This window comes from Glossina fuscipes, unplaced genomic scaffold (genome assembly GCF_014805625.2).
Source record: "Glossina fuscipes isolate IAEA_lab_2018 unplaced genomic scaffold, Yale_Gfus_2 1, whole genome shotgun sequence".
Taxonomy (NCBI): domain Eukaryota; kingdom Metazoa; phylum Arthropoda; class Insecta; order Diptera; family Glossinidae; genus Glossina; species Glossina fuscipes.
Window position 1 is genome coordinate 26,729,480 of NW_023998415.1, and position 27,873 is coordinate 26,757,352.

At 35.1% G+C, this 27,873-nt stretch overlaps 2 protein-coding genes across 2 annotated transcripts; one reads left to right on the plus strand and one right to left on the minus strand.

Moving 5' to 3' along the window:
* Positions 1 to 3,881: 3,881 nt before the first annotated feature.
* Positions 3,882 to 21,808, plus strand: LOC119631508 (neurotrophin 1). Its single transcript, XM_038023784.1, has 8 exons — positions 3,882 to 3,988; positions 18,274 to 18,724; positions 18,800 to 18,962; positions 19,041 to 19,860; positions 20,126 to 20,254; positions 20,343 to 20,492; positions 20,558 to 21,155; positions 21,238 to 21,808. Exons 2-8 carry the CDS (start codon positions 18,293 to 18,295, stop codon positions 21,733 to 21,735), a joined length of 2,790 nt encoding a protein of 929 aa, XP_037879712.1. The 5' UTR covers positions 3,882 to 3,988; positions 18,274 to 18,292; the 3' UTR covers positions 21,736 to 21,808.
* A 3,740-nt stretch (positions 21,809 to 25,548) lies between these two features.
* Positions 25,549 to 27,325, minus strand: LOC119632582. Its single transcript, XM_038025555.1, has one exon. It carries the CDS (start codon positions 27,235 to 27,237, stop codon positions 25,549 to 25,551), a length of 1,689 nt encoding a protein of 562 aa, XP_037881483.1. The 5' UTR covers positions 27,238 to 27,325.
* Positions 27,326 to 27,873: the final 548 nt, after the last annotated feature.

Consider the following 27,873-nt stretch of genomic DNA (forward strand, 5'->3'; position numbering starts at 1 on the left):
AATGCTTTGAAAATTTATATTAGAAAGCGAAGCAATCCTTTCAAGGGAAAAATGTAACTTTTTTTCATGATTTTTCATTTCCAGTTTTAAAATGGTGATAAATATGTGTGCGTTTGTTATATTTTCGCACAAAAAATAAACTAATATATGGATATGAATGTGAAAAATGTATAATTTTGGTCGATATATTATACATACATCGCATACATGCTTTAGCGTTGTAGGGCATTTAATACCCAGGCCTTACCCGACGCAATAATTCTGTCATGCCTTTGTAGCTCGGTAGGCTTGCAAAGATAATGTATTATTTTTCTTAATATGTATGTATGGTGAGTGTCTGTTGCAAACGAAACTTGAAGAAGCTCAAAAGCTGCACATATTCGTTTTAAGAGGAGTCTTGAATATCTATCCCTTTAGATCACGTTCTACATAGCGAATATAAATTTCTTCTTGTTATCGTTTTAACTGAGAAACTTACAAGTGAGATATTTGGGTGCAGTTCCAGACTAGCATCTGCTACAGGTCGTAAGTCAGAGAAGAATGTTTATAAAAACATTTTTTCTTTCTTTTAACATTTTGTTAATTTTTTTGTGACACAAATTAACAAAATAGAATCCATAGGGTATACATTAACCAAAGAGAAATTATTGGCTGTTAGGCGTAGGCGGATATCAGTAATCATAGATGAAATACGAAGATGCACGCATTGAAAGGTAAAGAAAAATACAATCAATACATCCAGATAGGCTATAATAGAACAGTTAAAAACTTTATATTCACCTTAGAGTGAATATTCGATAGTCATTACTTCGATCTAGCATTGCAGGATTGCAAAGTATATTTTTTCGCATGTGCGGAAGTAACAAACGGGTTAATCGGACTAAATAAGTGGTTCTTAGCTGTCTTTAGAAAACATTCGTGCCATCATTTTATGTCAATATCCCTTAGTGACTGTAAGTTATAACTTTTTTAAACCCAGCACTGTGTACTCATTTTGTTTTGTTTCTTCGTTGTATGTAATACCCAAAAGGAAGCTTCAGAGATCCTATAAAGTATATGTATATTCTTGACCAGCGTGAAATTCTGAGTTGGTTTAGCCATCTCTGTCCGCCTGTGTGTCTGTGCGGTGTGTGTTGTTGGTCGCAAGCATGACGATATCGATTTCAAATTTGGTAGAAATATTGGAAGTTTCTGCACGCAGGTTGGGTTTGAAAATGGGCCAAATTGGTCGGGGCAGAAGCGCGTACTAAAGCGTAAACTGAATGCAACTCCGTTTTTCTTAACAAAAATTTGTGGAAATTATGAAAGTTGGGCGGGTGAAATTTTTCACATTTACTTCGCGAAGCACTGTCCTATCTATGTGTAAAAATGGGAAATATCGGCCATGCCCACACAAAGTTACATGATTAAATTTTGTTTTATTGACTTTTTTGAGGTTCCAGGCCTAGTTATCGTAAGGCAAACAAGACCGAATGTTTAAAATTATTCCGTACACTTTTTAAATGAAGATATATTGTCTGCCTAAGAATGAAGAATAAGGTAGACACTGCGATTAATTTTGTCTTAATAATACCAGCAATATGGGTACTAAATAAAAGAACTTAGAGAGAGAGCATGCGAAAAACGTAGTGGCGGGTATGCGAGATTCGGCCTCCGCCGAATATAGCTTTCTTACTTGTTTTATTTCCTGTGCACTGGTTTATTCGTAAGCGGGTGGTGCCCAGTTCTTCTTCTACAATATTCAGACTAACATTTTTTGCCTATTGTATGTCGACCACGCCTATATAATATGTGGACAGCTTGTTATCTGGATATAAAATTTTAGGTTGATCTACAATACTTATATGTTATGAGATCGCTTATCGATATTTTTTAATGTTACAAATGTAACGGAAAATATAATATACTCCTAGCTCTCGTTTATTTCAGTATCAGAACAATACGTGAAGACCAACAGTCTTAACCTGTTGCGGTAGTTTCAATACAAGTAAACAATGTTAGGAATTGTTCCCCTCGCGTTATGTTTTCCCAAAGAAATTATTGACTGATACTGAAATGTATACCAGTTTTGTACCAATTCTTCAACGCTTCATATTAATGAGAGCCGAGAAAAAGAGATAAAGAGAGTAATGAGAGAAAGAAAAAAAAAAGTGCTTACCTGAAAAAAGCTCAAGGCTTGAGTTGAAAATCGTCTCATTTTGAGTTTTCAAGAATTGAAGATTAAAAAATAAAAAGTTATTGATTGATTCATTGCACATTTTGAGGAAATATCTAGCTATTGATTAATATAACGACTGACGAATAAAAGACTTTTGCTTACCGTAAACTTGACCTTAATGTTAACATTTAACAATCTGCTGTAATGTTGTTTCGTTTCGAATAAATTTATCACCCTTCGTCCGTATTACATTTGCCAGCCTAAGTTTATGAGTTTATAAAGGCTTACTGTATAGTACTTGGTGAAATTAGGAATTGAATTAACGGCATCAGCTTTTCAGTCAGTGTGCCCCCAACACCTATATATGAAGAGTTTTGTCGAATTTGGTTTTCTTTTTTGCTTTATTATTTTTATTGTCATGTTTTTCTATTATTTTCCGCATAAAAAAATAACAACCAAAAAAAGAACCTACTGACACTAGGACAAGCACTCAGGCGAACGACCAGAACAGGTGGACAAATTAAAAGGGCGGCCGAGAAAATGCGCAGATAATTAAACAGGCTGTCGAATAGATGGTGCGGGCGCGCATTCTCCGAGGGTAGATGCGATAAGAGCCAAAACTATGTTGTTTAAACTGGGTGCAATATTTCTCAAACGTAGGTGACCTAAACTTATTCTCAGTTACAATTTCGTTTTCATTAGTACGTTAACGAACGTTGACCCTGTAATACCTGCACAAACAATGTTTTGTTTTGTCTGAAAACTAGCCATGAGTACGATTATGGTTTAGTGTAAAAAAAAGTACGACTAAAGTTTCTTGCCCTATTCTATCTTTGTGGCTATAGTAGCATTTACTGTAAGTTTAATTTGAACTGGTTGCCCATTGCTTATTGAGGAACCATCATTGAACCAAGGCGGGGCCTTATTGCAGACGATAATATTTCAATAAAATTCGTTACTTACGCTTAAATCGTTAGGCGTTAATACGTTGAGTTCTTATTCGAGCCTTACTTTTGCTGAGGTTCAAGTTTTTAATCAAATTTAAAAAAACAGCAGAGTCATGAAAGTAAAGGAATTTTCTTTTTATTATTATTTGCAATAAACTGATTTTTTTTTTATTTTTATTATTATTAGTATAAATGCAGTAACAATTAGGAATATTCTTCCACTTGGAAAATTGTTTTTAATATCGCAACGAGAAGAGTGGGAAAAGTTATCTCAGTTGAATGAATTCATTTTATACGTATATAAGTGTAAGCTCGAAATGCGTGAGTTTATATATTTTTTAGGTTATCGAATAACTCAAATAAAAATCACAAAACTCTCTTGGCTAACACAGACAAGGTGAAAAAAAAAAAAGTTAAGAAGTTTGCCAAAGCAAGTATTAAATAAACAGTTCGCGGTGAGAGTTTAATAAGTAGTGACGTGAATTTCTCATTAAGCGCAAGCATTTTTCCGACTGATTGTATATAAATCTAAAAGAAATTCAACGGCAAATGTATAAATAAATCGCATAAATATATTTTAATTCTTATTTCGAAAAAGATAGATAGCAATTATAAAAAAAAAAAAGAATAAAAAAAAAAAATAAATAAATAAATTCAAATTAATTTAGTTTAGTATTGAAAAAGACGTCATCAGAAAGATTTATTAATAATATAGCTTAAGAATATTAAAAATTAAAAGCTAGTGAAGCGAAATAATGGAAAAAAAAATATCATCATTTATCGATTAAAAGTCAATCAATTCATTGTTTAATGTAAATCAAAAACATTATATTGGATTATCTTTCATATTAAGAAATCACCACAAATCGTCGCTAATTTAGAGGTAAAATGACTTTCTAATCACTTAAATGAGTGCTAGAAGGTTTACTCTTTTCAAGTCATTAAAACTTAATTTACACTAGCTTTGGTAAAGGGCTGGCGACATGAAAATGGGTCACGGATTTGTTTTGTTTTGTTTTGTTTTTTTTTTTTTTTTTGGCTTGTGTTTTGTATATGTGACACGTTCTTTTGTATCTTTCAGATTGTGTTTTTTTTTTTTTATTGTCTTTCTCTTATTTCATAAAATTTAACTTTCATTTGCAAGTTTCTCGCTTAAGTCTTTTTATTTTGTAGCAACTCTTACGATATAAGATTACGAAACCGACTTTAAAACGCGAGAAGGTTCTTGCCTTTCGTCGAATTGAATTGTAATTTGAGAGCAGTGTTACATATTTTTCGGGCTCTCTATACAAGCGTACGTATAAATCGAGAAAGAAAACTAAAGATAAATTTAATTTTAAAAATTAACAAAAAAAAAAAGTAGCTTTCATTTTTTTTTCTTATTTTAAATTCAATTTACTTATTGGGTTAGTCGGTTATGTTTCCATAAAGCTATAAGATGAGACAGTGATAATACAGTTTGTTTTTTACTTCGATTCTTTCATTCTGATGCGCTGGTGTTTCGTTTTGCTTTTTAGTGTCGATAGTGTTTGATCGGCGTGTCTCAGATTTTGTTTTAGAAAATCCTGTTGTATTAATATTAACTTGTTCTGTTTGTTAAACTTTTCTCTTTCTTAACGAACGTGAGTATATAAAAAACTTGAATTTAAATTTCAACTCTAAATAAATGAAATCAATTTTAGCAGAAGTTGAAAGCGGTAAGTTAGACTAGAAAATTTATTGGTCTACTATTCATCTATGTATAATGATTTAAAATATTTTCACTTTTCTTATACCCATCATGGAAAATTAAAATTTCCATTCATAACACTCAGCCCAAGGTGTACATACATATTATCGATTAGCATCGAAATTTAGTTTGATTCTTGAAACGTTATTCGTGACCGTGAAAATTCCTTAGTTAATGGTCATATGTCGCAAATGGGCGAACTTATTATAAATTGTAAACTTTTCGCATAAGTATTCATAAGGATTACTTGAGACTCAATTGGTAGAAATATGTTCGCGATAAGCAGACAATGATCACTTACTTACGTTCCATAGCAGACGGTAGCTAATTTTAGCATAGGTATTTTGCAAATGAGTGTAAATTCGATTCTATCGATTGGTTCAGTAATACCCCCATAAAAAACACAAGAACTTGTAAATTTTATGCATTAATTGGAGGCGACACTCGAACATCTTTGAACTATTATAGTACATGCTTGAATACCGAGAATTCGAATATTAAAATAACAGGGAAAATGTCGAACTCATCAGATAGTTTAATTAATATTTTACTTTCAGGAAGCCAAATTTTATACGTGTTGTATACATTTCCTTCAAACGTAAAGAATTGATGATGTCTTTGCTATTAATCTGTATTATATATTATATTAAGTGCATAACTTAATTATGATAAGAAAGGCAGCTATGAAATTTCGTGATTGACTCGACTCGCTAAATACATCCCAATCCCAACAAAATATTGATTGATCTACGAATCAATTCGAGTTTAGAAGTGGAAAATTTATGTACATTCACTTGATTCATTTTGGTGTAAGAAAACCACAGAAAGCTTGTCTTAATTGTACCATTAAATATATTAGTAGGACGATTAACGGGGCTTCTCATTCTGTCTCGGGGTAATAGCTTTTATGCCTTGACTACATGGAAATAATCGGTTCTTCTTTGTTAATTAGGCGACCGTTTAGATGAACTTGTTTCCAACTCTAGACGGACTTGTTTCCAACTGATAAATGTTCACTTATTGACATAAATTTTTTTTTTTGTTTTTGTGTTTTTTTTTACTCGCATTCGCCGCCATTCGGTTTGAAAGACAGACTTCCTCTGCTTAACGTGCGGAGCTGTATTCAAGTGTTTAATTATCTTCAACCTTGTAACGGAATCCTTCACGCCAAGGTCAACCAAGTTATAGTTCTTATTATATATCATGCCTCCACAATCTTAGGCAACATAGGATTATTGTTGTCCTAATTTGCTCTATTAATAGTTTATATTAAGTATTCAAAAATGTTTCATTGATCGTTGTAGAGCATTCACGTTTATTCATCACGTTCGTTAAAGACTTTGAGAGAGATAAGTCATTCAGACGCTTAGAGTGGGTAACTTTATTAATGCTAAATGCGTTTCTATGCGATGAAAAGCGGTTATTTGGATTCCAGGACAGACCGCAAAAGCAAAATAGTAAGAACTCCATTCATATTGCATATCTCAGATAATGCAACCATATTCTAGAGTAGACCTACAATACCGATATACAGAGCAATTGATTAGGGTAAGGATCGCGAAGTTCCTATAATCAGGGTTTGATAAAGCTCAATGTGCTCTTGGTTTTACTTACGATAATGCCGGGATTCCGAGATCAATAATTGCATGTCATTGATTTTATGAAATGTGCGGAGCAAATCGGTCTGATAAAAAACAATTTGCTTCTTCTAAAGATAGACATTCTATCTATAGAGAGACTTAATGTCATCAGTATACATGAAAACACGGCAATGCTTTATGACATTTGGTAAGTCATCTCTGAACAAGATGAATAAAACAAGAGATGAGATGATCATCTTGATAAGCCTCAGAGTGTACTCTGGTTTCTTTTGAGAATGCATCATTAAATAGTATATGTTGAAAGCGCTGCTTTAGGTACGGGCCTATTTATATTACAAGGTGTTCGTTAAAGCCTTTGTCTTCCACTGATTACTCATTTAGTGAAATCAGTGCAAATTAAAGCTGCTTGTTATCAGTTATTGAAATCTTTATTCATTACCAACGTAGTGAGTTGAATTAAGTCAGTAGTTGTTGATCTACTCTTTATGAATCCTTGCGTACAGCTTGCGGGACAGCTGGTAAGATTTGTAACAGGCCTATCATCAGCTACCATATACTTTTAAATCGTTTGGGCATGGGACCCAGCTTACTTAAGTCTCGGTCATTAAAAATGTCGCCGTTAGAACTATCCCGAAATGATCCTTTACTACTAAAGGGAATGTATCCATATGTAATTGACAACGGTGCAGAAATATTCGCGGCATAGTTTCTCAGGACACCGTTAGGTAGACCAGCAGGGCCTGCTTGAAATTTATTATCCACCAGAAACGCGTTTCTACGAGCGGTATGCTGAAGCAAATTAAACTCTAAACCTCATTGTTGTCATTGTAAGGAAATCTGTTTGCTCTTTTAACGATTTTGCAACGACTAAAAAGAGTCAGGAAATATGATCACGATTTCCCTTTCGCGAGCAGACTCAACGTTGCTTAACTTCGTGGATAGAGGATGGCTCGTAGGTTTCTTTTTTATGTTGGCAAAATCATAAAAAGATTTGGCGTCCAATTTTTTAAAGGTTTTTCACCGGTTGCAAGCAATTACAGTAGCATAACTTAAATATACATTATATAACTTGGAGTTCATATAGCCGTTACAAGGCTTGATTGTTTTGTTTTTTTTTTTGCTTTTAACAGAATTTCATTTTTTATTAGACCACGATATGTTGTTGACAAAGCTCTTAGGCACTGCAATAAATCAATTACTTTATCAAAATTAGTTGCAGAAGTTGGGTATAATTAGCTTGGAATGAAAGACCAGCTCTCCGTGAATAACAAATTGTTTGGTTTCTCGAAATTAGTCTGCTTGAAACCCAGCAGATGGAATACCGTTCGTACATTTCTTCACTCCTTATCGGGAACTGCGACCTGTAGTTCGATTGAAGGCTTGAATACCAAATCCAGTATCCGGCATATAAATTGTTAGAAGTATTGTTAACTTGAACTTGCAGATTAGATTGAGGCGGAGAGAGGAGGTAGGAATATTTTTCCAATTGGAGCCATGAAACTAGCCTAGATAGCCCGAACTCCCCAAAGGCAGGAACGGAGTCTTTTCGCTTTCTTACACGGTAACGAATTGTTGAGGGCATTTATGTGACTTAGATGAATGACTGATGACGTGGAACACGTAATTTATAATCTGCGAAAGTTCAAACTCTTAATAATGCAATGGAATAGCATTGCGAATAAAGTTGACATGTTGCAGTGATGGTCAGGAGAACACTTGAATGGGAAAAGCAAAACTAACTCGAAATCGTGTGCTGATTGAAATTACGCCCGCTTTTTAAAATTTCTTATGCATTTCTTAAAGCAACACAATCGTTCGAAGGTAGGCGTAAATATCCTTATGGTAAGTTGTGGTGAAAGTAAATTCTTGTTTTACCTCGTTTTCTTTTTCAAATAAATAGCATATATGTATCGTGTATCTTTTAAATACTGTGTGTTATAATATGTTATGCAAATTTGATTAAAATGCACATTATGCATAAGTGTATATGCATATAAGTCAAGTCATCCGATTAATTCCAAATCACTCGCAAAGGGTAAATTTTTTTTTTTTTTTGCTATAATATTTCAGACATTCACTGTACAGCTCGGTCCTAGTTCCGTTAATGATCTAAGATTGGTTTCGAAAGAGATTTGTGAAAGTCAGTTGGCTATATGTTTTGCCGATAAATCACGTTGAAGGTGTTATGAAATTTCCCGAAAAATAACAAAAGATGAATGGAGACTTGTTAGTAGTTCCACTTCTTTGAGTTGTACAATATCTAACGTTAAGGTTAACAAGAATGTCGCTCGCGTGCCAAGTCGTATTGTGTAGGCAAATGGCACATACATCAAAGGGATTTACGAGTTCTTTCATCATCTAATTACCTGGAGTACCTGGCATTGTGACATATGCACATGGCAATGGAATTAAGCTAAAGTAAAAGACAGACGAGCGCATATATCTTCTCTTGAAGAGTTTTTTTGCGATTTGTTTGTGAGCGCATAACAAACCATCAGTCAAATCCAATAGCTAGAGATAATAATATATCGAAATAGTCATTGTTTATTTGGGTATTGAAAAATGCGCCACACTTGGATATTATCAATGGTGTAAGGTTCGCTTTGACCTCCCACTACGACGGTGATAATGATTATGATGCTCGTTTGCAAGTCGTTCTTCTGATTTCGTTTGTCGTAGATTAACTTTTCATAGCATTAGTTACAAGTCGTATGCGTTCGTGTCCTTCTTCACATTAAATTGTTAAGGAAAATTATTATAAAATTCAACAACAAATTTCACTTTCATTTACATTCCCATGTGAAGTGCACACAAGCAGAGAAATCCTGCGCACCTATTTGTTTTGGTGCAACGAAAACTTGTAGAGAAAAAACCCAAAAACAGGGTTTGTTTATCTATCTAAAAGAAGAAAAATGATTACCATACAATTTGAACATTTTAAAAGAGGAGTAAGTAACACTTGACATTAGTGGAATGAATATACAAAGGTAAGAAGCTAGCCAAGCTAAGCAACCAACCCAGCAACCAACCCAGCAACCAAGCCAGTAAGCAACCCGGCAGCCAAAGAGCCAGCCACAACGAACAATTAACTAACCAAGAGGCACACAGGCAAACAGGCAAACAGGCAAACAGGCAAACTGGCAAACAATTCATGTGACACATAAGCATTTGTTTGATTTTTGGTAAAATGAAGAAGCTACGATGACGATGACGGTGACGATGGCAATGGCAATGGCAATGGCAATGGCAATGGCAATAGTATTAGCAATAATTTTCAATGACGCAGAGGAGTCTTTTGAAAGAGACAAACACAAATGCAAACATATGCGCACACCTACCATACGAATTCGTCTACATGTATACTTGAGAAAGAAAGTAAAATTCCTGAATTATGCAAAAGGCTTCATATATTTTATGTGCATCATCAGCTAATGTCTCGGTTACTGGCAGGCACTTTTGGCTGGCACTAGGGGAATCGATACTTGGTAAACGTGACCTTATGAAAGATAAAAAGTGAAACTGGGGAAAAAACATGTAGAGGCGAACACCGTTGGATGATATTTTATAAATTCGATTAAAACAACAATACCAATACTTGAGGTTACTGTTGTTAACGTTTGTTAACCGTGTCTAACGTTACGTCTAAGCCTACACATTTTCCAGCAGTTACAATAAACTGTTAAGATAAAACACAAAACCGATTTTCTTCTTTTTCGATTTACAAAGTTTGTTAAATAACAAAGGCAAATAAACGAAAAAGTTACATCGTCACACTCATACATACACATGAACACACACAAATGAACACACATATGCATAAACGTCATATGTTTTTCTTCTTTTTTGCGTTTTCGTAAATATTTCAGAAGTTATGATGATAGTTGAGGATTCATACTCTACAAGCCATTGACGCTTACTTAGCATTATCAACTAACTATCTATCTATCTATCTATTTTTCTATCTAATAGCGTAAAGGATGTGGTTGACTTTTAATGAACACCTGGGTATTCGTTTGAAGTGTTTATTGAGTTTTTCACCTGCCATCATCTATCTACACAATGTTGCGCTCAGTATTGCTACCGTGACAGCATATACCGAAATTTTCTTTTTTCTGTTGTGTTAAATCGTTGTTGCGTCGTTTTTGTGGGAAATTATCAAATTATTATTATTGCGATTATTATTATGTTATTGCATAGTTGGCTTGTGTTTTAAGAAAATATCGAAAACCCATAAAAATAATTATCACTATGGGTACTAAAATGAAAGTTGCTTTGCCTTGCTGTGCTGTACTACGCTGTGCTATAGTTCATCTTCATTGGATTTTTGGTTGTCACAAATGTTGTTATAAATGTGTTAATCATTCATAACTTAAACGAACCTATTTACGATACATGTTTGCAGGCAAATGTTAACTGCGAATACAACATGGAACAACACGGCAAAATGACATTGACATTGTGTTAAGATTCCTTTGCGGATAGGAAATGGTCGGAGTTTTGTCTGTCCGATTCACGAAGCAAAACGAAAAACATTTACGTTTTCAACGTTAAACGTCGCCATTTCGCAATTTTAAATTAATTTTTGAGCTCTGTGTCAATTAGTCCTCACGTTTCTAGATCTATAGCTACTAAAGGATGTAAAGTATTGATAAGAGCGCTTGGTAATAAACACTCGAGTAACCGAGTCAATTAAGAGTAAGGGCGCATTTCTTTAAAAGCTCTTTTGCTCGGCATTCAGTTATACGTTTTAATTGATCATTATTTTCCATTTAATTAATAACTGATTGCGTATTAATTAAGAACTAATTTTAATAAACTATTTCTGCGAATTTTACTCCAACATTTTTCTTCTTCTATGAATTCGAATCCGAATATTTCGATTTAGAAGATATGTAAACATAAAATCGGAATTTTTCTATAGAAAATGTACATATATTGTATGTATAATGGTAACGAATATTTTCATCAAAGCGTTGCCCGTCGTTAGCTACACTTCTTTTCCATATGTCTGGCAATTTATGAATACGAGGTTAAAAAAAATTATGATTCTAGCAACGCACGTGTCCCGTGAAGTCGGGTGAGTAAGCTACCTGCGACAGCAGTTCCCAGTTAAGTGCTCTCAACGTGACGCGAAGTGGCTTTGCTTTAGCAATGGATGTCATGCGAACAGACGATCTTGTGTTGCCTTTTTTGATATTTCGCTCGTTTCTAAATCAGCGAATCGTTCAAATCGATAAATTGTTGTTGATAGCCATTGATAGTGACCGTTTTACTGAAGTTCAACGACTGATAACCGACCACATTATTTTAATCTCACCAAAAGTTAGAATATCGTCTCCCCGCCAAAGTGATTTAGTCTCTAATTTATGCATTTAGTATTCACTTAAGAGTGACTTTCTCTTTGACATTTCTATCGTTAGTAAATGTAAATTTCCGATGCGATCAATATGCTTATTGCTGGCGTAGGTTGGAGATATAAAAAGCACAATTTCAAACTGCTAAGCTCATCTTTTGGGCAAATTGTGGCTTCCCCTATACATCCCTCGTACATGTCGGCCAGAGGCTAACAGGGAAAGATAAGATAAAAGTTAAACGGTAGCAGTTTAGTTTAGAGTTTAACAAAAAGAATAAATGAATTTTATGCATTCCCGTTGCATTTACGGGGTACCGTTGCGGACAGCAGTAAGTAATTCTTCAAATATATCAAACGAACTAAAAAAATGACAAATCGTTAGGCAAAAAAAGAAAACTATCCACGCTGTCCTGGATATTTAATTCCTCTAAATTAATCCAGTGATATTGGATGCTTACGATAGCATCATATATTGGATCTTCCATTTAGAAAGTCATTTATTTTTGTCCGGTAAAATTTAATTGGTTTTATAGAAATCTCTTAGGTTTGAATAGTTTTTATTTTTTATTCATTTAAACTTGTTATTTGTATTATTATATCAAATCAATTAGGGGACAATGACCTCAGTTACTTTCCTCATTTTGCCATAACATTTAAGAAAAAACAAAAAAAAAAAAAAAAAAGTGATAAATTTAATTATGCTGTATGTAACACATTTGGTAATAGATGAGGTGCCATTCACTTAAGTTAAGAATTCAAACATTATTTAAAAATTATCCGCTTGAGTGGCCGGGAAGAGTCTCGACTAGCAACTCAGTGGTCATGGGTTCAAATCTCAAATGCGGTAGAGTTTTTAATAAAAGCCGAAAGCTTTAATCTAGTGCTTTAAGACTTTTAAAAATTATTATCTGGCTAAATTTATAATAATAATAATAATAATAAAAATAGGAGTTAAAAATTAGAAAAAGAGATTCAACGCGCGTCTTGGCAAACATCGCAGAGCTTCCGGATAATTGTGGGCGTATCGTTCCGGCGACAAGCGCATTTGTACATCGATCGGTAAAATGGCCCTAATAAATGCTACCAAAAATGACGCCAATCAAGATCAAATCAAATTTAAATCGGGGAACATGCGCTTATTTTTAAATTTAATTTGTAGGCTTTTATAACTGCAAAGGTGTAACTTATTTGCTTATCCTAAAAGAACGAAACAACAAGGACTTGGAAATAAACAAGCCGATGAAGAATATTGTGATCTGTATGCGTCAATTGTGATAGTCTGCGCGTTATTATCTTTTAATAGATCAACCAATTGAATATGTAGTGTTTTGTGAAAAGAGCATCTTCCGCTAAATTCTTTCTCGAGCATCTCTCTTATCAGCGCATGGCTTGTAGCGCTGTTTCCTTGTAGTCTCACCAAGCATAAACCTAAATGCCTCCATGCTGGGAACGAAACGTGATGAAAGCTGTATGGTACGATGTAACAGTATAATTAAATTATAAACTTTTACAAGTGAAGACATCAGAAGAAACTAAAACTAAAAAAGTACCCCCCATATGTAAGGCTGCATATTAATATTTATTGAACACTGTTACTATTATACATATTATATTTTTTCGTGAACGGAGCATTTAATCTTCTTTCTCCTTTCCGAGGAATTTGTTCCCCCGTTTCTCCTAGAATTTATTGATTAAACACAAAAACAAGTAACAACATTACAGTCGCATAAGGCCGACCATTAAATGGCCTACGTCGACCCGTTCAATATAATTCTCCACTCATTTTCGTAATGCGCTACTACTTGTGCTTTATTTGCATTTAAAGACATCTTTTTTATGGTAACCCTTACGCGGGATGTGGTCTTATAAGCTGACGTAAGCGATCCAAATTTGTTGCATTTAATATTTTTGCCAAAAATTTCTATTATAGACTCATCGTATTAAAATATGAAAAACTAGATCTTTTTGTTATATAAATGCTCACAATTTTCATAAGGATTCTGCCATGATGCCATGCTCTAAACAATAAATCCATTTGCTCCAACTTTTGCATGATGAATTTCATGAAGATTCAGATTTCGCTAGAACGGTTACATGATAGGAGGTTAACAAAATTGCCCCGTCGGATCCAAATTTTTCACATCAATTTAAAAAACCGAAATGCGATTAATGAATGATTTTTGTGAAGAAGTTTTGAAAATCTGAATGCTTTTTCATAAAAAAGATCGTTATATGGGGGAATGGTCAAAAGAGTCGTGCGATCCAATCCATTTCCCAAGAAAATTCGTTTTTGGACGAAAATACGCCAGTGTATCGAATGTTATCAAAATGTCACAAAAATTTATGAATTTTAAGATGGACATAAGAATACATGTACAGATATCGGACGGACAGATGGACAGATGGACAGATAGATTTGGGTGAACTAAGTCCTTTTGGGTGCTACAGATATTCTCTCAAACTTAATATACCCTGTATCACAGATAGAGTAGAGTATAGAGTATACAATTAGTAAAAAGGAATTCGTTTGTTGGTCTCTTCTTAATAGCTTGATGTAAACGAACACATTATTGACACAACTAGATAGTCGCAAAAGATGCCAAACACTTTTAACACTTCGAGCATAACTACACATAGGAATTTGTTTGAATTTCTGATTGGAGTTAACGTAATAAACTATTTATTTATATTTATATTTAATAACATTAAATTATCTTAAATTTAAAAATTTTTTTTATGACAACCACTATTATCTTCGGTCGTCAAGGATGATATTTGAAGTAGAATAGATTAAATGCTTACCCCCTAACACTGGACTCATCACTGGACTTATCTACAAATTTCATTCTTGACGTCGATAAACATGATCGTTCAACCACAATACGTTACCTAACTTATATCATGATATATATGACGTGGTTTCGTATGATCAAACGCGTGTATGAGTGCCGGCGTATTTAAAGTTTTAAAACCTAAGTTCGATTTAATTCATTTTTATATTTTTTATATTCCCTAATGAAAACACATGCGCACACGCATATAAACAAAAATATAGCGACGAGCGAATACAGCAAAAGGTAAATAAACTTTTCAATCGATGTGTTAATAAATACATTTACATGTATAGGCATTTCTTTATATATATATATATATGACGTCGTTACACTTTAATGAGTAAATGACAAGCAACTTCAAACACTTATCGAATAATGCATTGTATACAAAATGTAAATAAATCAAATCCCCGCGGATGTAAGTCTGCGGTATATAGGGAAGTGAGCTAATAAGAAAATTTTTTCTTTTTTATTCCGCTTAAAATGAATTTTTTGTAATATCTATCACTATAACCTCTACGCATTTATCCACAGAGAGAGAGAGAGAGAGAGAGCGAAAATTCACTCCATCGTTACTATACTTATACCATAGATATAAGTATATCGAAAATGTTTTCTTATATATTTTTACATTGCTTGGCTGTATTTCGTAGGTTAATGTATTGAAGCTAAAAATTATAATGCTGGACTTGTTGTCGACCATCTAATTAATTTTTTAGCTCGACATAAAAAATTACTAAGGAAAAATTCAGGGATAATTAAGAATGGCTAAATTAAATTTCAAGCTTAAGTTTACGTTAAATTTAGGAAAATAAATATAGCAACATTTTTAATTCTCTCTTTACAAAATGAATGGATTGCTCGATTAAAGAAATGAACAAAGCAATGATCGAAGTAGAAAGCAAATGCAAAAATAAATTTAACATTTTATAATAGATAAAGTGTCAATGTGTCCGTGTGTTGCTTTGGGTTTCGCTATGCGAGGTAGAAATCTTCGAAAGATGCCACTGATCCGTGGCAACAGCATGCATGATTTGCCATCCATGGCGTCTACGTGATACAACTACCCTCTGTAAACACTTCATCTACTAGCCTCCGCGGGACCACAGTTAGGGGATTACTTCGCGGAGGCTAGTTGCATTTAATGCGCTTTCTATGATGGCATAAACTTCCTTTATGCTCTTCTCGCTCTCTTTTTAAGCGCGGTAATTTTTGAAGCACTCTGCCAGTTGTCACATGCAATATTTCACTGGGTTCTTCTTGAATTCTTGAATTCATTCCCAAAGCTTTGACAGTGTTCCAGGCAGTTTGACGAGTTGTCGTGTCCGTGAATCTGCATAGCTACTTTTGGAAATAGCCATGATCAGTTAGGAACAGGACGAGATTTATATAATTACCTCTCCGGGCGGCCTATCGGTCCATTACGTTGTGTTTGAGATAAGGAGGAACGTCTATCTTCCTTTTTTCGTTCTTTCCCATCGTGGTTCCCAAATCCTCGACAACAGTAGTCGCTCGTCTTTTTTCATGATTTTTTGGGAGCGGTCCTTGTTGCGACGACCAAAATATTTGTATATATTCGCCAAAATATCGATTGGTATGGAATCTGCGATAACAAGGCTGGCATCTTCCGACATCGTTCGGAATTCGCATACCCATCTTAGCGCCCTTGAGCGCTATATTACCACAAATGTTCGGTACACTGTTTCCACGGCAAGTACTTCCGCCCAAATTGAGCTCGCATACATCATTCCAATTTGTGGTGTTCGGTCCTCCAATATTTGGCATAATCCTCGCCAAAGACGGGTGGATGGCAGCAGCTTTTTCTGTCGCGTAATCCTCGTGACGCTTAAAGGTGAGACTATGGTCTAGCATGGCTCCCAAGTATTTGAGGGCAGGAGATAACTGCACGGGCTGTTGCCCGACTCGTATACCAGACGTTTCCACGCTTTCGGCTACTTATTAGCACCGCCTTTGTTTTATGCTCCGCTACATTTAGCTCAATCTCTTCTAGCCACGGCTTTACTTCGGCGACTGCCTCGTTAGCAGTCATATCTATCTATTCGAAGCACTTTGCGACTACTACAATTGCTATATCGTCGGCAAAGTCGATAATCATTGCACTGACAGGCAGACGTAGCTTCAGAACAAGAGAGGAACAAGGACTGATCCCCTTTTGTGACACCCGCCGTTATTTTATGCGACTCCTGCCCATTGTCGCTATTGTACACCAACATGCCATTCGAAGGGTAGTTTGTTATTATGTGAAGTATAGCCCTTGGAATGTGCTTATGACGGGCTTACGAACATTCCTCCAGTCTGTTGAATTAAAGCCGTTTTTTTCACGCCTAGTGTAGTCACGGCACAGTATTCTTTGTCGCCGGCGCAATTACATGTATTCTGACGTGTATCGTAGACGTTTTCGGTGGTCTTCGTAATTCGTCATCAGAGAGAGTGCATTTTTCATCAGGTACAAGCAGCAGACGTTCGTTTACGACCCTCTCTAACACTTTGACAATTGATTCCGACAGGCAAATAGACCGATATGCCGATAGCCTGGTGGTTTATTGCTCATCGGAATTATGATCAACTTCTGCACCTTCCATTTTATATATATATACTAAGATGGAGATTGTGCAGCCAGACAGACATGATTTAATCTATTCTGCTGCAGGCAAGGATCAAGAATGCATATAACGTGTAGAGTCACTACGATTTGCGAAAATTTTCTTCCGTTGCCGGAAATTTTGCAAACAAGTAGCATTTATCGACTTTAAGTAATTTTAAAACATTTTGATTATACAAACTGGTAATATGTGTCTGTGACTCCCAATTAATAAAAATAGTACGTAACTTTTAGATGCTCACTGAGGCAAATAGCACGTGTGTTTCTCTGCAAATTGAATACATATTAAGTGAAATGGTCTAAGGAGTAAATAAACGGCATGTCTTTTCGTAAAGATGATCCAATTTCGTCCGCTTATTTGCAGCTTATCTTACGATATTTGTTTTACTATTATGACATTTCAAGTGGTTAAGCGTTATCGTTTGCGGAAGGGAATTAATGGACTCTTTAGAAACAAATTAATAGTTAATACATCTTCTTCATGCACATTTGATAATTTTTTTCTTTTCATTTCGTCTATATTATCAATAATGAAAGACAAAAATATACTGGATTTTGCTGTTTTCGGCTTTCCATAGTTGGTGAGGCATCAAGCGAAAGTTATTGTGTAGAATGCGACAAATCAAAATTCAAAAACAAACGTTGCTGTGTTAGCTGTGAAAATGTATAATGAAAATGTGGCTCAAGTATCAGCTTAGCTGTGAAGAAACACAATTAATGTCACGACTGAGAAGAAACGGAATGACTTTCGGAACTACCTAATAGTGAAAGGGTTTTTTTTCTTCTAAATTCTTTAGATGATTTTGTAAAAAAATTGCATCGCAATGTTCGCTTCATCAGGCTCAGATACAGATGTTGTTTTCTTGTTTGCTAATTAAATCATATAAAACTTATTGAGGTTTACGCTTAACGTACCTTATTAGGTAAGTGCATTTTATGACATCTGTACAGGCTTTACCCATTGAATAATGAATTAATTTTATTCATTGATTTTTTTCAAGTACTTTTTGCTCACATTTTCTTTTCAGTTTTAATTTCTCTTAAAGAATGTCTCAGTCAGTGCGTTTCCACTATTGGTCTTTATTGCTATATACTGTGTGCGTGGCCTGCACTTCTCAAGAAGATTTGGTGGATTTCGATTTTTCTGACTTAAAAGAAATTGATTGGAATTATGATACGAACTCGGATATTAGCAATGATAGAAGTAAAAAACCTGCAAAGATAAATGAAAATTTAGTACGTTTCAATGAAGAAGACGATTTAGAATTAAACGAGAATCAAGTGAATCCATTCGACTGGCGTGAAAAGGTTCTAAGGAATGCTTTGTCGAAAGCGTTAACAAATAAATCTCTACGACAAAAATTTGTGGAAGTTATGCCCATACTAAGGGTACTAAATAAACAACAGCGGCTCGCCCTGTCAGCTTTAATATCGGCACAAATTAACGCTAAAAAAGGGCAGGAATTGAAATTGGAACAGGTTAGCGAAATAAATGTAAAAATGCGCTCTTCTTTCGACAGATATTTTCATGGATTTAAAATTAATTTTTCCCAGGTTCGTTTAATGTTTGGAGATGACAAAAATCTTTTAATACCCATTGTTTATGACATAGCGAATTTGGTGCGCAACTCTGCCAAGAAATATATAAAATTCAATTATGATGTAAAAGATTTAGCGGATTTTTCCAAATCAAAGACTTCGGCATACACTGCTAAACGTAATTTTAATTTACCGCCTGCGGAATCGATAGAAGAAGAAAGTAATATCGGCATTTTAACTTTTCCTTTAATTAAAGAAAACAACGATCACGAAAATGATTCCTTGGAAAGTTTCCTCGCCAATGGGTCGCAGGACGTCTTGGATCCGAAGAGTATAAACGAAGAATTGCAGACAGTGGATGACAGCAGTCCGCAAAACTTAACACAGGCTTATGAAGTTGTAACTATTGCTGTCGAAACGGCCGAGATAGCTGATCCGTTGGATATCAATTACGAGCTGCAAAGACATATAAATTCTTCTCGTACTCGGCGTTCATTAGAAAGCCGCGAATTTGTGCACAAATTAGCACGTTCCATGCCTATCGCGATCGGTGAAGAAGATTTCTTAAGATCATCTTATGGACGTTCTCTGAAATTGAATACAACTATATTTGCTCAACCAAAAGATAATAACCAGCTAACGTCGCCTTCTATCGAAAATGAAAAGTTCCACGAATCGCAAAAGAGAACAGACGAAGATTCCAAGCTTGACTTGGAAGCCTATCAAATCGTTGAAGATTTAGCTTTAGCCGATTTAAATGGTACTGAAGTCGAAGAGGAAGATGTCGACGAGACGGATGATTCTTTAGATAAAGGCACCGAAATTGAGGAAGTAGTAGATATCTCAAATAAAAATCCTGATGAAGTTCTGCCAAAACCAGAGGAGTTGATAGGTGGCCCCCGTTATCGTATACGTAAACCTATACCAGCAAAAATTGTTGTAGCCAAACGTAAACGTGTGCAAGTTCGCGCCAGACCGAAAGAAGAACCGGGCATTATTTTGGGGGCCGTACCACCTCCCAGAAATTGCGAACGCTTTACTGCTTCGATGTGTATAAAGACGGACGATTATCCCATGTAAGTCTACGCAGAAACTAGATGTCCATAGATGTTCTACTACTCGTTTAAAACTCATTCTTTTTAAGTTTTCCGAAAACAATCTCACGATATCTTTAAATCTCTTTGTTTATTCGGACATGATAGCCTGCTTTAAATTAAAGTTACTTAACACTGTAAAATTAAAAGACAATTCTCTTCCTATTATCACGCACCACATTTTAAAATTGGGAGATTTATTTGCGTACCAAATAGATGGAATTAATTTATAAATTTTTATCTGTAGTGATCAAATTATGGGTAGCATAAGACGTCATAGAAACGCGATGGTGGCGCTTCTGGCTGAATACAACGAAAAATGGAATAGTATCGATACAGGAGAAGATTTTGACGATTACACGTTTACAAAGAGAAGGTTTGATATTTTAAATGTTTTAGTTACCGATTCTGTAAATAAAATATAGTAACCGGACAAAGTATAAATTGATCTGCTTCTTTTATAGACGTGAAGATGAAAATACCCCTGGGGGTGGCATGTGTCAGAGTATTGTACGTTATGCTCGCCCCCAGAAAGCACGTTCAGCTTCCGGTGAATGGAAATATATAGTAAACACGGGTCAGCACACTCAAACCCTACGTCTGGAGAAATGCTCGTATGTTATTTATTATTTTAATGCATAAAGAAAACATCTTTGGGATTTACTTTACTTAATTGTAGGAGCCCACAGGAAAGTTGTTCTTATTTAAATCAAAATTATCGTTCTCACTGTGCACAAGTGTACAATTATCATCGCTTACTAAGTTGGGATAAGAATCGTGGTTTACATGTTGATATCTTCAAAGTGCCGACATGTTGTTCCTGTCAGGTTGATGGCTATCGTCAAAAATTCCCACCATTAGCCGGATTAAAGCAAGATTTTACCCAAACTTATAAGGGCGAATTATATCACGACGACCTCGACTATAACGGTGAGGATGATGATGAAGACGATGATTTTGGTTTTTCTTATCACAAGCATGACAGCACCTTTGACGCAAACGAATTGCTGTTGGGCAGCAATAAAGTGCGCAATAAAGTGCCTAGTCCTACTGTTGGCTCATATTTAAGTCCGCCCGTTAAAGCGCACTATGAACCAAAATATACTTTCGATTCACAACGTGATACCGCTTCCGTTATAGTAAAGCCATCCTTAGCGGCAACAACAAGCAAAAATAACTATTTGAGGGAATTTACTCGACGTCGGCCCCATAAGAGTTTTAATGAACCGCGCGCTGATCAGGAATATTCTCCTAGTGAACCACATCCAGAAAGAGAGGTAAACATATTTGGCACACCTATTGCCAAAGGTGACAGTACTCATCAAAAACGGAAACCTATTTATTCTGTGCCTTATATAGCAAGCAACAGCAGTCACAGCGGCAGTACCATCAGCACCAGTACCAGCCGTGATAGTTGGATCCCCAGTGTCAGCCCTACGGCCATCGCCGCCAGCACCGGAGCCATTCGTCCCTTCACCCCAACATCCTCGTTCACATCCTACAAATCCCGTATTGATCCCAATGCCTACCAAAAGCCATCAGCAATTAGCACCATCACTACCAGCACAAAGACCATCTCAGACAGATCCATTACTGCTGCATCGTTACCGCAGCAATACTACACGACCCGTTCAACAAATGTCCGAATATCTGACGGAGGTGTCTCCAAATCAAAAACACGTTTTCGTCTCTCATACACGATCGCGCCAACACTCACCACCAGTGAAGCGACCAACATTTCAGAAACAGCAGCAACAACAACAACAACAACAACAACAACAGCAACAAATGCGTCATCAGTCAAAACGACCGAATCGATTAAGACGACATCGCAGCGGCCGGACATTTATGCCTTAAATCCGGAACTTTTCAATAATCGTTACCGACTTAAGTACAATATTAGCTCCGTACAGACTTCGACAGCACCTCCTTCACCGAAACGTATTAATTATAGCTATCATCCCATTATAGATTATTTTGAACATAACCGACGCGTAACCGCTCAAAACGTAATTTCTACGCCCCATTCCTCCGTATCCAATTCAGGCAAAAGGACCGAAAATCCTATCCCCCATAACGATTCAACACGTTCCCAATATTATGCACACAATACTCCACGAGCTGTAACTGTCAATGCTTATAAACCTAAACATACAGAACGTAGAATTGGTTATGGTGCTGATAGTGATGGTAGAAATGTTGGTATATTAAATTATATTGATAATAGCGAAATATCGGCAACTTCTGTTAGTCCTAGTGCACGACAGGAAGTGACCGACGTTTGGCATCCGGTGGTAGTTCAAGAATTTTAGAGATTTTACTCATTCTCGTTTTCTCGTGCACACAAAAACTAATCCTTTCAACAAAAAATATCTTAATTTATTTATTATTTATTTGTTATTAGAAGTTTTTGAAATTTTCATAAAGAAATTTACGCAAGTAATTTAATATTTATTATTTATAAATGAAATATAAAATAAACTTGATTATTAACTTATTAATTATAATTTCTAGTTATCATATAAATATCGTATTTTTCTTCTTTTTTTTTTTTTAACGATGTGTAGAACACAATCTTCGTGTAAAGATATAAGCACTTGCAGACTTCGTGAACAGAAATAGAAAAATTGGCGAAAGCTATTGTTAACCGCGAATCAGTTAATTCGAAAGAATACGCTTTTAAAAATAAACTAATTGTGCTTTTCGTTGATTCCGTTGAGGACTTCATGTTTGGATATGCAATAGGAAAAGATAAGCTCTTCTAATCAGAAGGAAGAATGTTAAGAATAATTCGGAACAGTTAAAAATAAACCGCTGTCTTCATCCCTCTTTCTCTTTCTCTCTCTCTCTCTCTCTCTCTCTCTCTCTCTTCAAAAAGTTCACCCCAAGAAACACGCTGTAGTAGTCAAATACTCTGCATTTGCTATATTTGTTATTATTATTGTTATCACAAGAATAAATTCTAAGGCTAAAGTGTCAAGGCAAGAGCATTTAACGGTATCGGCTTTATTGAGAAACCCTACCGCACTTGAGAATTTGAATCCATGGCCATTGAGGAGGTGTTAGTCGAAACTCTTTGCCTATTCGGTCGCTCAGGTGGATCTCCTTTGCTATATATTATGGAATAACTTTAGTTCAATAAATGCAATATTTTTTAAATATTTCTTAGCATACTTTTAGATGCTTTTCTTTCAATAAAATTTAATCACTCGCATGTTGCAAGTAAATAAAAACTTTAATACCTATTGTTAACCAGTTTATACTTGATTAAGTGGCATATATGTACTAGACAAGAAAACAAGCTCAACTAGATAAAAAAAAATGAAGCACATTGAATAAATAATAAATATAAATCTTTGTGAATAAAATACTTAAGCATGTGAAAAGAGAAAGATATAAGAAAAGCGAAATTATTGATATGTGTATTAGTAGAATACATTCAAGTTTCAAGTTGAAGGTCAGGTAAGGAAAATAAATTTTTTACAGTTTGTAATTTTAGTTGATTGGAAGACGTTAAGCGAAACAACTCCCAACAATTTAAATGTTCAGGAAGTGATACTGTATCTCTAAAGCTATTTCTTTTCTTTTTTTTTCTTTTATCTCTTTTTCTGTACTACAATAGCAGCACGTTTTAATGAACGTGTTAAATTTTTCTTGCGCCACTAGATGCTAGACTGTGCTCTGGATCGAATTAAACATGCATATAACCCATGCTTCTGAGTAGGCTATCATATGGTCTTCCATTCTTCTCATTTCCAATGAGAATACGTAATGAACTTAGGCCATTTCAATTTGAAATATTAGTACCTATAAGCTTTGTGATATCAGAGGGTAGGGATTATTAATGTCAACCCTGGCCTAGTTCAGTTCATATTATAAAGGCGAAAACAAATTGAATAAAAAAAAAAAAAGAAAGCAAAAAACCATGTTCTTGTCCGTTGTATGTGACATTTTCGTCCGTTACATGTTCGCATGTGATTCCGGTCGTTTACCAAGCATCAAAATTTTCGATTTTGACTTTGACTTTTTTAAATGAAAATTCATGGCTGTTGTGCCTTACGGGTCAGGAAGTAAGTAATTGGAAAAACAAAAGCAAATCCTGAGTTAGTCCTTTCTCGCATTCAATAAACCTCAAACGTATAAGCAGGATGTGAATTTGACTTAGATTTAGATTCACATAAAATAAAGGGCGCACCATCTAACGGATAGGTAGAAACCATTTTACAAAATTTAAGTAGATATGGCGTTAAAGAAGTATTTATAATGCACATTGTAATCAGCACTCGTATCGCTCGTGTCACAGCTAAATTTCAAATTCATCTTGGAATAGTTGTTGTATTATTGACTACCTTCGAGATAAATCTTTCCGAAATGAAATAAAACCGAGTCATTTTAAGTTCAAGAATATGATATGAAAGAAATATATAAATTAACTGCCAGATATTTCGGTTTTCAGATGGTTTTCATTTAGACATTCTGCGCTTATTAAACTAACAAAATTTTTCAACTACAATAAGTCGGACATAATGCCTACAATTATTTGACAATTTTAATAATGTTTAACGTGTGTGGATATTTTGAAGAAAACGTGTTAGATAAAATATTTGCTGAATGAACCTTTGGAAGGATTACATATAAACTGTTATAATAAAAACATTAGTGTAAGATACTTAATTAATTTTCTAGTCTACTGGAGTTACTGGACTATTGTACCTATCACCGACGTTAGGGCACTCAAACATAGGCTAAAATATGAAATAAGGTAAGCGTCTGTCTGTTTTTACGCTACGATCATTTTGACGTCCATTGGTTCACGTTTATATATACGTGTCGCGTCAAGTGAAAAACATTAAAAGCCAGGGTTGTTGGTTGCGCGAAACTTTAACCCGCTTAAAACTGCCTCCTCCTCGTAGTCTTTATCCTGAGGTGTGGAAATTGAGCTGTACGTCTATAGTGGGCTTGCCGTTCAGATGCTATCTGTTAACCTATGTTGACACTTCTTTATCCTTTGTTTCTTTGATACGCTTACCGTTTTCCATTGTCTGTTTTCCATTTCCTCAGGTCGTGGCACATCTTCGTTATAAGATTGTCGTGGAGCCAATACTCTCCGGCAGTTCCTGTCGTCCGGCTTGCTACTTCGGACCGACATGGGACACATGTTCAATGTTATCGGTAAACATGTACAAACTGCAGAGTGTCCCTTGCTCTGCCTAAAACCAAACATACGTTTGCTTAGCACATATTTTCCATATTTTATTACAGAGATCCAATTTGAAATTATTTAGTGTATCCAGATACCGTCTCGCCCAATTTATTTTTACGAACGGCGTGCAAATGTGTTGCAATAGGTATCAAAATTCGAATAAAATACTTTTATCCTGAAATGATTTAACTGTCCTTAGTTAAGTTCACGATATGTATGTTATGTGTACTACCATTGAAGGAACAGTAAATAAGTTTGAAGTTAGATTGAATGATCTCAAGTATCGAAGTGCTCTTCGATTTATTACTAGTCTGTAACTAACTATTTATCCTATCGTATAAGATCTCTTTTATTTTTTAATAATAAAATGAATTAAATAATAAGTGTATAAAAAATAATTTAATTTATTAAATAACAGCTTATCGTTAGTATTATAACTTAAGACATTAACTTAAAACCTATAAAATCTATAATGCACTATCTGTCGGGCCTGAAGTCGTGTCATTTCGTAAGTATTCTTTTCTGGTGACCATATAGGGAAATTGATGATAAACGGCAAAATCGGAATTGTGCAAATTTCGCCTTGTTACTGGTACATTATATACGCTATCGGTAGGATTTGGAAGAAAATATTTCGGAAGTTTCACTTGATCATTAATCGAAGCACTAAAATATTTAGGCAAGTTAACGATTAAATTCTGTAAAGAGTTTATATATTGATTAAGATCCCGTAGATTAATTTGTTCCGGGTTAATGTCATGAGATAAGGGAGATACGTTGCCGTTATCTTGCGTCAAAGTAAAGGAAAGATTCTTTTCCAATTCGTTTAAATTGTTAGTTTGCAACATGTTACGTATAGTGGTCATGACGTCAGTGTAAATTAAAGACGGATTTATGGTGTCACCGGCTGTCGCTGTATCAACATCTGTCTCCCAGTAATCGGTTGCTACTTTCGGTTTTAAGAACGTGTTGCGATTTTTCAGTTCTCTTGCAGTTTTTTTCAAGTTTTTCGTCTTCAATTTTCGCATTTGGTTTTGCATACATTCCAGCTGTTGGTGAACTTGATTTAAGTCTTGAAATGTACATTTTTCAGGCATATCGGTAATATTGGCGCGAGTCTTTAAATGATTGATTAAAGCATTAGTCGCTTTAAGGGAATTTTCAAATATTTCTTGCATCATATACTTCGGAAGCGATTGGGTGTGAGTCGTGTATTTTTTAGGTTTAATTTTTGATGGAAATATTTCTCCTGTTAAAGTGGAACTTTCTTCCAGCGATTTATAAAAGTTTTCTTTATCATTCTCCTCCCCCGATTTGTAAGGATCTAAATAGGTTTCAGCGTTTTTCAGCAACTCGTTTATATGGCTCAATAAAATGTCCCCTTTTAAAGGTTGATAAAATACCAATCGTTGCGGCGAGTGTTCGCGACTGTTCTTCAAATCTCGTTTAATACGGTTAAATCTTTTACGATTTATATAATTTTCTCTAATACCTTGGACACGTTTCTCGTGACCCTTCTCATATTGGTCTTGCTCGTGGCCTTTCTCCCAAATAACTGTATGAATTTGTTTCGAACTTAGACGTTGCTTAACCTTCGGCAACACTGGCTTATTCTTTCTAATTAATCTTTCCGTCTTACGTACTGAAGTTAAAATTTCAACAGGCAGCTCTTTGGTCTCTTGGGTATACAAGTCGAAATCGTTCAGTTTCTTTTTAACCCTAGTTTTTCCTGGACTTCCATAGATATATGAGCTCATGTTATTTTCAACAATGCGACTATTTATGGGCCGCATTAACGGTCGAACTTGACCACGTTTCGGTCGCTGCGCTAATGATGACGGTTCCCGATTCGGTGCAGAGTTTCGTTGTTGATATTTGTATTGCATATATTTCTTCAACTCTTGGAAGTGCTTGGGCGGGTCTATGATATGGATAACATCATCGGCGTCTTGATGTATATAAGACGCGGGTGTGCTTGATACTTGTAACGGTAAACGATTTTTACGCCCCTGTGTTCTTCCTTGAACTTTCGGTTTGCGGAACTCTTCTACATCTACATCGTCGCCGTCATAATCATTTTCGTGTACGGTTATTGCCTGACTTAAGGACAACATGCAAAACGTCCATATAATTAAAAATTGCAATTTTATTAACATATTTTTTGTGTTTTTTTTCTTTTTTTTTTGGTTTTCGTTTAAACTACACTATTATAGACGACGCACATTACTGTTATTATTGTAATTATTAATGTTAGTAAACCGTTGTTAGCTGTTGCACTGCCCGTACACAACTGCCAACCATATTAGTTAAACTCCAGACTTTATAAATATCAAAATGGACAATAAAGAGAGAAAAAAAAAAAAAAAAAAGAAAAAAAAAAGTAAAGAAAAATTACGTCCTCAACATAAATATTTTTTCCACTACGTAGATTTTCCACTTTTCCAACTCATTTATTACACTATATTGAATCGCATTGAATCTGTGTTCGTAACAGCATCAGCAGTGTTACCTCAAACAATATGGACTGAACGAAAGTGAAAACAACGCGTCTGACAATCAAAACCTTATCTATCCATCGTTCGTATCCTCAATGTCGTTTACATTTATGTTTACATTGCTCTGAATTTCTTTCGCTGCATGCTTGCTGCATGCAGCCACCTAGCCACCTAGCCACCTAGCCACCTAGCATTACCTGGCATTTTTGATTTCAATATTTTTTCAATGTCCAGATTAATGTAATGTAAGTTTCCAATGTTGCTGTGGAATAAAGGGGAAATGTTTGTTTGCTATTT

What these genes read in the sequence shown, in the direction of transcription:
- LOC119631508 (XM_038023784.1), top strand. Translation starts at nt 18,293, where the DNA reads ATGTCTCAGTCAGTGCGTTTCCACTATTGGTCTTTATTGCTATATACT. An exon ending in AAGACGGACGATTATCCCAT is followed by an intron (nt 19,861 to 20,125) that starts GTAAGTCTACGC and finishes TTTTATCTGTAG; the next exon opens with TGATCAAATTATGGGTAGCA. An exon ending in TACACGTTTACAAAGAGAAG is followed by an intron (nt 20,255 to 20,342) that starts GTTTGATATTTT and finishes CTTCTTTTATAG; the next exon opens with ACGTGAAGATGAAAATACCC.
- LOC119632582 (XM_038025555.1), bottom strand. Translation starts at nt 27,237, where the DNA reads ATGTTAATAAAATTGCAATTTTTAATTATATGGACGTTTTGCATGTTG.